At 36.7% G+C, this 14873-nt stretch overlaps 1 protein-coding gene across 2 annotated transcripts in view; it reads right to left on the minus strand.

The window, feature by feature from the left end:
• Positions 1-14873, minus strand: part of LOC126259026 (uncharacterized) — a 667737-nt gene that overhangs the window by 38055 nt on the left and 614809 nt on the right. For both annotated transcript variants that reach the window (XM_049955690.1, XM_049955689.1), the window contains exons 17-20: positions 8117-8297; positions 4701-4916; positions 1952-2202; positions 1688-1867 (exon numbers count right to left, since the gene is read on the minus strand). In XM_049955690.1, coding sequence (XP_049811647.1) covers positions 1688-1867; positions 1952-2202; positions 4701-4916; positions 8117-8297 — 828 coding nt within the window. The remainder of the gene's footprint in view (positions 1-1687; positions 1868-1951; positions 2203-4700; positions 4917-8116; positions 8298-14873) is intronic.

The following is a 14873-nucleotide window of genomic DNA, read 5'->3' on the forward strand; positions in this document are numbered from 1 at the left end:
GAACCACCTGCAACTGGCTGCACCCTGTGCTCTTCATGGCATCTGGAAGCATTTGGTCCACATCTGGAATGACTGCTCCCAGTATTCGCACAGACTCCTTGGCTGCCATATTCCCAAGGCACATCATTATGTGTCTGACATTGGAGCTCCCAATTACCAGTAAACCTGCCCTGTGTGAATGTCCAGATCTTGCAGGCCAAGAGGCTTCCTCTGGAATATGGTGAGTGACTGCATCTGGCTCAGGGTATTTGTCAGCAATGGATAACACCTGAAATCTCTTCATCACATGAACTGTGGAGGCCCTTTGATCAGCCCCCTGGAAAGTCTTTTCTGCCTGTCACACTTTTAAACAAACTCCCCCTTGACCACAGGTGACAGTCATTCAATGCTAGCAGTACCTTGGGTGGTCACAGCAGTGGACTGATCAGCGGACATGACAGACATGCTGGATGTACCTTGCATCTCCACGTCCCCCCCCCCCCCCCCCCCACAGCTAAGACCACTGACAACAGCCTCAAGCTATGTGACCAAAGCCAGTACCACCTGGAGCTGCACGCAAAGGGTCACCAACTCAGCTCGTATCTGAACATAGCAATCACAGTCCCTATCCATACTGAAGTCTGATGATCTATAGCATAAACTGTGATTAAAATGCAGAACTCACAAATGAAATTTTGTGCTCTGAAGTGCTGCTACCTAGAGGGAAGTTACCAATCAACTAACAGTTGTAACTGACTACTCACATGAAAACAAACATCTGATGCAAAACAAATGGCAGAAATATACACTACATAGTAATTAAAAAGTGAAATTGTACCTACTAGAAACACAAGTACACAAGAAATTTAAGCTTTTAGAGTGAAAGGGACACAGTAAATAATACTATATGTCATTTCTTGTTATTAGAAGCTCGTTACAGCGCACAAGCAAAATGCTATGATCGGAAACGCTGCTGCTTGGACGAAAGGTGCTGGCATATTATCTATGAATAAAATCACATTCAACATCCACAGACATTCTTCCTTTCTAAGACATTCTTCCTTAGTTATCTCTATCACAAATACTAGACTTTCTCTATAGTCTTATTATCTCCCTTTGTTTTAGTTTCTTTTATGTAATCTATCTCACTGCCTCGGCCAGTCTCTATATCATTTTCACTATCTCATCCTTCCTGTTCCCCTTCTCTTTTGCCCCAATAATAACCTATTTCCACATTATGCATTTGCTTCCTTTTCTTTCTTCTGAACTTTCTTCTTGTCAGCTGTCTTACCCATTACAATACCTCTTCCAACAATTAACTGTGGGCTTCTATAAATGATCTGACACCATGAGTAATTTCTTGTCTTGTGAATTCTATCTTGTGGTAACTTAATGTTGACTTAATAAATCAGTAATATCATTTGGAACCAAGTGTACCTCTCATAATTCAGAGGTATAGGAGATGTCCTTATTCTGCTCATCTTTATGTACATTGGATCAATTACTTATTCTTCACATGTTAAAGTGTAACAAATGACAAAAACTAAAGTATGAATTAAAATTTTGTCCTCCACTGGTCAGACCTTTCAAATCTGAAAATTATGACTATTACCGTCTATTTGTGATTCAAATACTTAAAAATCCAGAATGGCACAAAAATCAGTTACTTTTCATTCTCAGTTTATAGTAATCACATAAAATTACTTACGTTCCACCACGTGGCTTATTGTCTTCTGAGATATTAGGTTTAAATGAGCCAACAATGTATGTTGAATAATTACGCCACTGGACAATATTAACATTTGTTATTCGAGAAGGTCTTCCCTTAAAGTTTATATGTCCTGATACACCATTAAAATCAGTCTCCCCAATGAGGTCTACAAAACGTCTGCAAAGAAACAGATTTTGTTATGTACCTGACAGGAAACACATAAAGAACATCAACAAAATATGTAACCAAATCACAGATTACCTTGTGGTACTATCATTATGAATGTTAGAAAAATGTGACTGGTTCTCTTTCCACAGTTTGTCTAATGCAAGAGCATAGGTCCACACTGCATCATAGGCATAGCCTCCATAGTTTGACATCCTCTCTCCATTAGTTGTATTGCATGCATTTTTATACTGTTCCATCCACTGCCCAACTGTTTTATTTTCTTGCATGATACTGTCGTTAGGTGCAAAGTATGCATGGCTAAGAGCTAAATGACCATTGATGGCCTAAACATGACAGATAACAATAAGATTAATCAAAGAGAATTGATGTATTAACTTGATTCATGTGTCAAAAATCTAATATATCATTAGCAGCTGTAACATAATATTTGAAACTTGGGACAAAATAAAAGTTTAATTTGTACTTTAACTCTTGTCCTTAGTTCTCATTGTCTGACATTTTATCAATAGGCTAATGAAAGAATGTATGTGGAAAGTAAACAATGAAATGATTGAAAACAGCCACTCACTGTATGATTGAAAAGTGGGTAGGCTTACAACCTAGAAACTAGGTATTGAAGCTCATCTTTCAGATTTGTGATTTTCATTACAAGCAGGTACTGGCAGACATAGTTGTCCATGCACGTGCACCCCCCCTCCCTCCCCTCCATCTTTCTCTCTCTCTCTTTCTCTCTCTCTCTCTCTCTCTCTCTCTCTCTCTCACACACACACACACACACACACACACACACACACACACACACATGCACACAAGGAGGGAGAGAGGGGGGGGGGGGGTAAGGGAGGGGGAGAAAAAAAAAGCTACTGAGTAAATGTGACAAACTTAATTCAAGTGAAGTGCAGAGAAAAAAGGGAAGGAACTGAGGCTGAGGTTGATGCAGGCCAGGGGATGGTGAAAATTGAAGCAAAGACATCAGGACTGAAGGTGTTGGACTGACATTCACCACCCATGCAGTTCAGAGAAGCTTGAATAAAAAAGGATAGGATTTGGAGGACATGGATTGTCAAGTGACCAATGAATCAATCATATTGTACAAAGCATTATGTTCTGCAACTGGGTGGTCTAAATTTACCTTGGTGAAAATTTTGCTGTGGTTTTGTATGGGTTAACACCTACCTGGTGGTCAAGCCATTTAAAAACCCACACAATGTTGCAGTAAAGTTGGTACGTGACTAACTGTAGCATATGATAAAAGGGTACTGAAAGCCCTGGTAAATAATACATTTATCTAGTCTACTCAGAGGCAGTACTGGTAACAAACACAACTCATACCAGTCACACCTCGAACAAAAAGGATCTCTCCCCCCCCCCCCCCTCCCCCCTCTCTCTCTCTCTCTGTGTGTGTGGGTGGGTGGGTGGGTGGGTGGGTGGGTGGGTGTGTGGGTGTGTGGGTGGGTGTGGGTGTGTTCGTAAGAAGAAAATAAGTTCTAAATCAGAAAAAATTTAACTACTTGTTTATGGTTCATATACACTGGTCAGTGGTTGTCTTTAACCATTACACTGATTGAGTTAATATCAGTTTTGTTGTTTCAGTGATGCAGTTTCTCCACATGCTTTAAGTTCAAATAACAGAAAACTAAAAACAATCTATATGTCACAAAGTTAACCAGTGACAAATCTGCAAACATAGTGCTATCTGATATCCCTAAAAATTTAGAGATACTCACTATTTTACTGCAAGGCCAAAGCAGAAAAAAATTAAGTATAATCAAATTCTGTGGTGGATCAAATAACTTTATGGTTTGTGAGAGATCTACAAAGACAAATGAACATTTCACTTCTAATACTTGTCATGGACTGTGCGGCTGGTCCCGGCGGAGGTTCGAGTCCTCCATAGGGCATGGGTGTGTGTGTTTGTCCTTAGAATAATTTAGGTTAGGTAGTGTGTAAGCTTAGAGACTGATGACCTTAGCAGTTAAGTCCCATAAGATTTCACACAAATTTGACATTTCTAATACTTGCTCTCAATTCCTTGCCACATGGATCATATGCCTGTGCAAGATCCCATCACAAGACCTGTCCTAAGGACCCACCCAGCACATACTTTGCCAGTCTCTTCAGAGACTACACTGTCAGAGACAGTACTAGTTTGTGAAAGCAACTGTCTAATTTACTAGCACTGCTATAACTTTTCTACAGCCTTTTATGTTGTGATAGCCACCAACTGTCCGCCCAAATGCATGGCTACTGCCAAACTGTGGACAAGAACAGAGTTTGCCACTCAGAGGCAGAATACACTGTTGAGCACTATATGCTCACCTTCAATGGCTGCTGCACAATCCATGTATCAAGATTCCCCCTCCCCCCCCCCCCCCCTCTATGCTATCTTCCTCGAACTAAGTAGATGGAAATAATCTTTACAAAAATACTCTGATCACATGGTCCTCCTGGCTTCAACATCCACTAGTTTCTGTGCCACATAACCCCCCCTCCCCACCAAGCCCATGCCCCTCACATCACTCATTCTTTACATGGTCACCTCTACCTCTGTTATCTATCCCTCCCTCCCAGTCTGGTCCTCAAATTTGTTGTATGATACACATAGTTCTCCTGCCTTCATCAGAGTGAGCTCACTAGTGCTACATTTCTATCCCATGACTTGATATCTCTCTTCCCATCCATCAGTTACCCTTCCTCCACCCCTCCCTCCTCATTTCTACTTCCTTCCTCCTCTTAATCACTGCACCTGATGCACTACAGTATAATTTAATATATATTAAACAATATAATAAATTTCAATAAGATGTAACATCCTACTTACCTGAACCATTTGTTCTTTAGTGCAAGTCAGATTCTCTTTTGGGTGTCTCTCTGTATCATACCAGTCAGGATCTAGCCACAGAGGAAGAAACCAAACATATCCCTGCTTTGCTGTCATTTCTTGCCGGTAAGCTTCACACATAAGAGATCTTGCAGCATGGTCATATACGTCTCCAATTATGATGCGAACATTCTTACTTTTAAATTCTAGCAAGTACTGAAAAATAAAATTCATATTTTAACATGGTAAGCATTTGTCAGAGCTATCTCATCGACTTTATTACACATACATATAATAAAAATGTAAGATATTTTCAATATTGCTGTAAACTTAAAAGTTGGTTCATGCGTATGCCGTGAGCAAAATAAAATAAATAAATATTGGGTTGGTGCATAAGTTTGGCATGTTCTTCCACAAATATAATAAAGTGTTTCTCCATAAGTTTAATAAACACAGCAGATACACATAACAGAGACTTCAATCATCAATACCATTTTCCCCTTCACTATGTACAACACTCTACCAATGCTGGGATAACTTTTTGATTCCATGACCGTATAAATCATGTGGTTTTGAGGCAAAGAGTGTGTCAAGCCATGTTTCGAGTGCATTTTTGTCCAGGAAGGAAATTCCTTGAGGGTTGTTCGATAGAGAGTGGAAAAGATGAAAATCAGAGAGCACAAGATTAAGTGAATAAGATGGGCAAGGAATGACTTCCCAACCCAACTTCTGTATAGTGTTTTTTGTCAGTCTAGCAGAATGCAGATGGACGTTATCATGGAGTACCATTACTTCATGCAGTCTTCCCAGTCATTGTTATTGGATTGCATCTGTAAGATGTGTCATTTGTTGACAATCAATGTCAGAAGTGATGGTTACACCTCGGGAAAGCAATTTGTTGTAACACACCACACCATCGCTGTTCTGCCAGGTACACAACATTATCTTTTGTGGTCATGCACAGGTCTCTGTACAGGAAGTTACTGCTTTGTTTGGGCTCAAACATTCCTTTCCTTTCCTTATGTTAGCATAAAGAGATCATTTCTCATCATCATTACTGATACAGGACAGGAATGGTTGTTGCTGTTCACAACCCAATTGACGATGAACAAGCAGAGATTCACATATGGCCATCCACTGATCTTTGTGATTTTGGCTTAGAGCATGCAGTACCCACACACCCAGTTTTTAAATGCAAATGTCACACTATGGCAGAAAGATCACAGTTCATCAGATTTGTCAGTTCTTAAGTACACCGATGTGGATCACTACAGATCAATGCATTTCAACGATCTTCATCAAACCCAGAAGGTCTTCCTGAATGTGGAGTCACTGTCAGAACAGTCCTCCTTAAAATGAGATAACCATTTTCTTGCCGTTCTGTGCCCAATGGCATTACCTCATACAAGCCACAAATGTTTCTGGCTGCCTCTGCTGCTGTCACCCCTCCACTGCATTCTAACACAAGAATATGTCAGAAACGTTCTGATGCCCACCTGTCTTTAATTTCATAGCAATGGCTGCCTCAATGATGATCAAATATTCACAGATATTAACTGCAATTGTAGCACAACAGTTAAAAAAAGCCATCAGATGAATTATTGTTAGTTGTAAACCCCTGGAGGAACACTTCATAGTTTTGTACATGTTTAATTTTTCCTCTTTTATATTTTTTAGTCAAGGTGAAGAAATATATCTACCTATTCCAATAAAAAGTTTTAAATATAGTGTGAAATAAAATCCCAGGAAAAATAATGACCATGGAAAAGCAGAACTGTATAGAGTCCTGGTCGAAAGAGTTGAGAAAATAATTACTTTATTACTGAACAGGAAAACTGAAAAAGACATTTTATCTGAACACACAATGGAATGCACAACCTGCACCAAATAGAGAAAACTGTAAAATTTGAATTCTATTTACTGCCATGATTCTGGAGGTACTGTTTAGGTGATAACTAACAATTATTGTTAGGAGCTTTACAAGACTATGAATAAATGCATCATTGTAAAATACATCGTTTTTTGATATTTCCTGGCAGATTAAAATTGTGCCTTGGACTAGTGCTCATCTAGCTTACTAGCCTTGTTGTAATAGTCCTGGGCTGTTTCTCTCTTTTCCATACTGAATTGATCAGCACCAGTCTCTGTATATATGAATTGTCTGATGCCACTTTTGGTCATTTTTGCGTGATATGTGGTTTTTGCTGGGGAACTAGAGTTTATCATTGTATGTATCTGTTATTACTATTTCTTTATCCTTCTTGATATTTGTGGGAATGTTCAGCATGCTTTTTATACAAGAATATGTTTACTACAGAGAGGTAGTCATCCTGGTATTTATTAAGATCCGTTTAAGTAAACAAGGATAAAGTGCTAGATCACGTAAAGTAAGAATAACCTAATGAAACAAAATTATCACATGAATACAAAATTTTGTTGACAATACTGATAAACACACAGAACATTTCAATCAAAGTAAATATCCATATTGTTGTAAAGTAAATATCCAAATATGTATTTTTGGTATAAATTGTCTTTGGACATGGACATGCTTCATTATGGCATGTAATTAAACTTGATTATAAGTTGTAATAGAAGTTGGACAAATTTTAAACAGACTAGTCAAAATTATAACTGCTGAAAGTTTTTGAGAATGAGGAGTGGTATTTTGTGAAAATTTTGGTTGTGAAACAATTGTTAATTTTACAAGTGTTTATATGAAGGTTAACATAATAAACTGTCAAGTTATCAAAGAAAAAACAGTGTTTCAGTCATAAAAAATATAAAAAAAAACTCAAGCCTGAGTAATTGAATCAAATGTTTCATTCTATCACCCCTACCATCACATATCTATATTATTGATAAAAAAAGTAGTTTTCACTTCAAGTGCAACACAGACTTTATTTCCAAGCTTGTGGTAGCCGGTGAAGTTACAATGTACAACACACAGCCTGCTGACATTTTCCTACTTTCTAGACTTCAAAGCTCCCATAGATACCTTGCAGGACTTTCACTCCAGAAAGAAAGGATAAATTCTGGCCAAGAATGGCAAAGGTTCTAGATCACACCACAGTCTGGCACATGGTTTTTAATCTATCAGGAAATTTCTCTACACTACACATATTTCTGAAGAGTGAAAGCTTCATTCTGCATATCTGCTTCTTGATTTAAAGTATTTTAAAGCAAAAATCTCATGATTAAAGGTATTCAAGTTTAAATTCAAAGGCAATTCTGCAAGCAGCACAATGAAATCTCATGAAAGGTAAACATATATTTGTCACCTAAAAGACACAGGTATGGCCTAAGTGAATATGTATTTTTACATTCACACTTGTGTCAATGCACTGAAGATGAAGGTAAAACAAATCATACCTGTAACAGCTTCCACAGCATCTGACTGCAAAAATATTACTTACGTTTGCCATTGCATCCTTGTTTCTATCACGAGGGAACTTTCTGTTTGTTACAAACTGAATGTCATTAGATTGTAACAAATCCTGTAAGTGGGATATATATTCAGTGTACTTTTGGCCATCCTCAGTCAATGCAGCAACCCTTGTCCAATTCAGTCTCTTAAATAAGCTCAGATATACATCACTGTAAAATAAATGATAATAATATTAATAATAATAATAATAATAATAATAATAATACATCAACACAAATTACATCAATGTAATAATCTATCTGGAATATAATATGTGTGCATGATACAAAAAAAGTGAAAATAGAAGGAAACAAAACCAAACATTCAACACAAACCAAAAGAAATTTTACCAGACAATAGATAACACACACATTAAAATAAACAATCCACCAAACATAACAGACATGGAACACTTCTGGAGCGGCATATGGTCTAACCCGGTACAACATAACAGGCATGCACGGTGGATACAAGCAGAAACAGACACATACAAGATGATACCACAAATGCCTGAAGTGATAATTTTGCAACATGAAGTCACCCAAGCAATTAATTCTACTCACAATTGGAAAGCCGCTGGAAATGATAAAATAGCAAATTTCTGGCTAAAGAAGTTCACCTCAACACATTCACATCTAACTAAATTATTTAACAGTTACATTGCAGACCCATACACATTCCCTGATACACTTACACATGGAATAACTTATCTGAAACCTAAAGATCAAGCAGACACAGCGAACCCAGCTAAATATCGCCCCATAACATGCCTACCAACAATATACAAAATATTAACTTCAATCATCAAACAGAAATTAATGACACATACAACACAGAACAAAATTATAAATGAAGAACAAAAAGGCTGTTGCAAAGGAGCACGAGGATGTAAAGAGCAACTGATAATAGATGCAGAGGTGACATATCAAGCTAAAACTAAACAAAGGTCGCTACACTACACATACATTGATTACCAAAAAGCTTTTGATAGTGTACCCCACTCATGGTTACTACAAATATTGGAAATATACAAAGTAGATCCTAAATTGATACAGTTCCTAAACATAGTAATGAGAAATTGGAAAACGACACTTAATATCCAAACAAATTCAAATAATATCACATCACAGCCAACACAGATTAAGCGTGGAATATACCAAGGAGACTCATTAAGTCCTTTCTGGTTCTGCCTTGCTCTCAACCCACTATCCAACATGCTAAATAATACAAATTATGGATACAATATTACTGGAACATACCCACACAAAATCACACATTTGCTATACATGGATGATCTAAAACTACTGGCAGCAACAAATCAACAACTCAACCAATTACTAAAGATAACAGAAGTATTCAGCAATGATATAAATATGGCTTTTGGAACAGACAAATGTAAGAAAAATAGCATAGTCAAGGGAAAACACACTAAACAAGAAGATTACATATTGGATAACCACAGCGACTGCATAGAAGCGATGGAAAAAACGGATGCCTATAAATATCTAGGATACAGACAAAAAATAGGAATAGATAATACAAATATTAAAGAAGAACTAAAAGAAAAATATAGACAAAGACTAACTAAAATACTGAAAACAGAATTGACAGCAAGAAACAAGACCAAAGCTATAAATACTTATGCCATACCAATATTGACCTACTCATTTGGAGTAGTGAAATGGAGTAACACAGACCTAGAAGCACTCAATACACTTACACGATCACAATGCCATAAATATAGAATACATCACATACATTCAGCAACAGAAAGATTCACATTAAGCAGAAAGGAAGGAGGAAGGGGATTTATCGATATAAAAAACCTACATTATGGACAGGTAGACAATTTAAGAAAATTCTTTATAGAACGAGCAGAAACTAGCAAAATACACAAAGCAATCACTCATATAAATACATCGGCTACACCACTACAATTTCATAACCACCTTTACAACCCTTTAGACCACATAACATCAACAGATACGAAGAAAGTAAATTGGAAAAAGAAAACACTTCATGGCAAGCACCCGTATCATCTAACACAGCCACACATCGATCAAGACGCATCCAACACATGGCTGCGAAAAGGCAATATATACAGTGAGACAGAAGGATTCATGATTGCAATACAGGATCAAACAATAAACACCAGGTATTACAGCAAGCATATTATTAAAGATCCCAATACCACAACAGATAAATGCAGACTTTGCAAACAACAAATAGAAACAGTAGATCACATCACAAGCGGATGTACAATACTAGCAAATACAGAATACCCCAGAAGACATGACAATGTTGCAAAAATAATACATCAACAGCTTGCATTACAACATAAACTTTTAAAACAACAAGTTCCTACATACAAGTATGCACCACAAAATGTACTGGAGAATGATGAATACAAATTATACTGGAACAGAACCATTATAACAGATAAAACAACGCCACATAACAAACCTGACATCATACTCACCAATAAAAAGAAGAAATTAACACAACTAATCGAAATATCCATACCCAATACAACAAATATACAAAAGAAAACAGGAGAAAAAATTGAAAAATACATCCAACTGGCTGAGGAAGTCAAAGACATGTGGCATCAGGATAAAGTTGACATCATACCAATTATAGTATCAACTACAGGAGTCATACCACACAATATCCACCAGTACATCAATGCAATACAGCTACATCCAAACACATATATACAACTACAGAAATCCGTAATTATTGATACATGTTCAATTACCCGAAAGTTCCTAAACGCAATATAACATATACCGTACAGTTAAAAGGAAGTCACGCTTGATCAAGGTCCGCGTCACTTTCATTTCGAACCAGACCTAAGGTCTGAGAAAGGAAAGAAATAATAATAATAATAATACATCAACACAAATTACATCAATGTAATAATCTATCTGGAATATAATATGTGTGCATGATGACAAGTATATTTTCAACAAATAGAAAGGATGCTGTGCAACAAACAGACCTGTAGAAATTATGCAATGTACTTAACTTTAACACAAAGTGACCTAAAAAGATCTTTCCAAAGCCCTCTCAACCTGTTCCTCACTTTTTCCACTTCACACCTGTTACATATGACTGAAACAAAAACCTGCCTAGGCAACTGCTTACGCCTTTATTCAAAGCCAACAGTCATTTCATACATGTTTGTGTGTGGGGTGGGGACAGGGAAAGAGAGGAGGGCACAAGGATAAGGGGGAGGGGGTTGCTTGCATGTATGTTCCTAAGCTATAATAATAGACTTCATCTATAAGCTAAGCAATTTAATGTCCTTGTTCTTTTTTGTGCCTCTCTGCTACTCAGTACCTCTTCTGTTTTGGTAATAGCACTCTGCCATTTCATATATACCTTATTTTATCTTCTAGCTCACATGGCTTTAGAGACAATCAAACATTCAAATCACAAGTGCAGGTATCTGCCCTAGTAATAGCAGACTTTCAATCTTCAACAGATCTAAGTTAACAGAGAAATGTACTATTATCTAGGAAACTTATTTTGAAATATTTTCTTGCATTGACAAATGATTATCCCCCCAACTGACCAATGATAGTTTGAAGATCTTGGAGCTACTTTAGACCCTAAATTTTGAAATAAACACATTGGTCACTTGGTAAACATTCCTTCATTATAGTCACATTCTATAAGTTGTCAGTATTTCTGTGTTAAATTCAGTAATATCTGTCCATAATATTGGTGTGTCACATCCTGTAATACTGTAATTCTAGTCACTGTCTGTGTTTGCAACACACTAATACATGCCCGGACGAGTGCCTGCCTGCCACTTCGCCCAGTAACAAGGCAGCGGACCAGTGTGATCACAGCCATAAAATCCCTAAAGGCTTCTGGCATTATTAAATATAAAATACTATATGCAACTCAAGTAACTACTTTTACTTTTTGTCCTGTGTTATATGTTCTCACTGTCATCTTTACAGTACTAATTAGAATCTTAAAATAATAATATTTTCTCATGTGGACTGCCCACTTCTTGTGTCCCCCCAAATACAAATCACGTAACTGCACATTCAACTCATATGTAATGTATTCAAAATATAAACAATTAGGTATTAATGGGAGGTCTGTATTTAACAGATCTAGTGGCTCTGCGGCTGTATACTGTACTTTCAACCTCAACCAGGACCACAGCAACATGAGGTATCACTAATAGTAACATACAGTATATCTTCAGTAATAATTTCTTAGTAATAAAAGAACATAGTGGTTTCCCAGTCATTACTGTAAACAGTAAGTTATTAGTAATAAGAGATAAAGATAAAATGTTAGTTATAACAGAAGATATTAAATTCCCAGTAGTAACTAATTATTGTAAAATCACAGTGGTTGCAGATGATAGTGGCTTCTCAGCACTACAAGATGGTTGTAATTTCTTAGTAGTAACTGAATATAGCAAATTCTCAGTAGTAAAAGGTAACAGTAAACTCCAGTATAACAGAATCTGCTAAATGTTCGGTAAAGTTCTCAGTAGTAACAAATGACAGTAACTTCTCAGAAGGAACTGTCATTGTAATCAGTTTCACCACTACCAGAGTGTACCATAACTGCTTGTAGTTCTATCAATTATGGTTCCTTTTGTTTCTAATTCCTGTCACAGTTTCTACATTCTTATCGGTAACACATTCTAAAGTACTTCCAATATCTAGTATTTGGTTTTTATTTATTGGAACACCCTGTACTGAACAAATAGTATCAGAAAGTTCAACATTGTTGTCAGTCTTTTCTTCCACTAAATAAAAACTATCATTGAATTGCTAAAACAAAACAAAAAATAGTTTTTCTGCTGTTTCTATTCTGCTATTGAAGTGAGAACCTACCTCAACTATTGTTTTATCCATGTGAGAAAAATCTGTTATCTATTTTGAAAATTTTTTCATCTACCTGAGCAACTTTGTAGTTCATTTCTGCTTTTATGTCTGTTGGCTAATTTAAAATTTCCTCTCTTAATTCTGTTGATTGCTGTGTAGTCATCTGTCCAATTGTTCCTACAGCAATATTCCCATCTTTAAGAGACATTGTGCTAATCTCCTAATGAATATTAATGTAAAGAATCACAACATATGCCGTAAAATGTTACTAATAATAGATTATTAAGTTTTTGTTTGCTTGTTTCTTTCATTTATGAACCAAATTCAATCAATTAGTTTTCTTTCTAAGTTTGAGCAGTGTTTGACAAACTGACTTTGTAACTGGATATCCAGATAACCACTTCAATCTATCAACTGACAAAATCAATTGCGATTAAGAAACCACTTCACAGTGCATCATATTTTCAAGTACTTCTACATCTATAAATACACTCCGCAAACCACCTTGCTGCGTGTGGTAGAGAGTAATTTGTGTAATATTGTCACTTCCCCTCTTTCCTGTTCCAGTTGTGGATAATTCACAGAAAGAACAATTGTCGGTAAGCCTCTGTGTGGGCTCGAATCTCTCACATTTACGGTATGTATCCCACACTGATGAGCAATGTTAAGTAACTGAAACCACCAAGTTTTAACACAGTGTACGCAGATGGGATGTCTTATACAAAGAGCTGACTGCATCTACTCATCTGCCAATGTCTTTCTCCCCAATGCTGCTTCTCTTCTGCATTGCCAGTTCACCTCTGGCTGCTGTTTCTGTTTGCTGACTGGTCGCCGGCTTGTTGTTCATTATGTGCTTGCTACATGAGGACTGCTCTCTACACCAACTCACCGCTCCATGCAGAAGTTGCTGACAGTAAAATGCTGGATGCCAACTGGCATTAATTTAGTAAAGCAAGTCTACTGCATACTCTGCTGCTGCCTTCTACAAATAATCTTGTCACAGATTTAGTTTGTGTTCCAGGAAATTGTAGTGCAAGATAATTTTCAGTATTTGAAAGAAATAAACTGCATTGTCTATACAATACTTTTTATTGAAAGTCATGAACAGTTTTGTGTCATTAGAAGATGCATCCTCAGATGATAAAGATTCTTTTTACTGGGTCATTGTCAAAAGGTAACTGCCTTGCCTGCTGCCATTCAACCACCTTCCTACTTGTGTCGCAGTTCTGCTACCCCCTTCATTTTAAATAAGGACTGCTGCTTTTTGTTGTGCTATTTGTTTAAAACATGCTGTGAATGCTGGGGAGTGGCTCCAAGGCAGTTATCTCTTGGTGGTGATCGAGTAAAAAGAATCTTTATCACCTGAGGATGCATCTTTTAGTGCCACGGAACGCGTCTTCTAGTGCCATGGAACTGGTTGTGGCTTTGAATAAAAAATATTCTACAGCCAATACAGATTATTTCTTTCAATATGTGGAAGTTTGTCTGTGGTTGCCTGCAATTTAAAATAACATACTTCAGTATTTGCTTTTCACATGCAATTTTCGATTAAATGTTCCATGAAGTTGTAATGCATAAGAATCTTCAGTATTTGCTTTTGATGTGCAATTTTTTATTAAATTCTTGTTAAAAATGAATTATAACTGCTTCATTGTATTTAAAATCTTCTTTATGGCTGCTACTTTATGCCAAAAGTTGTTTGATAATGTGTGATGGTGAATTTGTCTTCTTGTTGATCTACTTGACAACAGCTTATTGATTAATTTTATCAACATGATTTTGCTTCTGTTTCTTCTCTGCAGATATTAATAAGTATTTAAAATTATTTTAAATTCAAATACACCAAACTTAATAACTTACTGATGCAATAAGTAAACATTTATAGCA

The sequence above is a fragment of the Schistocerca nitens genome, chromosome 1 (assembly GCF_023898315.1).
Source record: "Schistocerca nitens isolate TAMUIC-IGC-003100 chromosome 1, iqSchNite1.1, whole genome shotgun sequence".
In the NCBI taxonomy this organism is placed as follows: Eukaryota; Metazoa; Arthropoda; class Insecta; order Orthoptera; family Acrididae; genus Schistocerca; species Schistocerca nitens.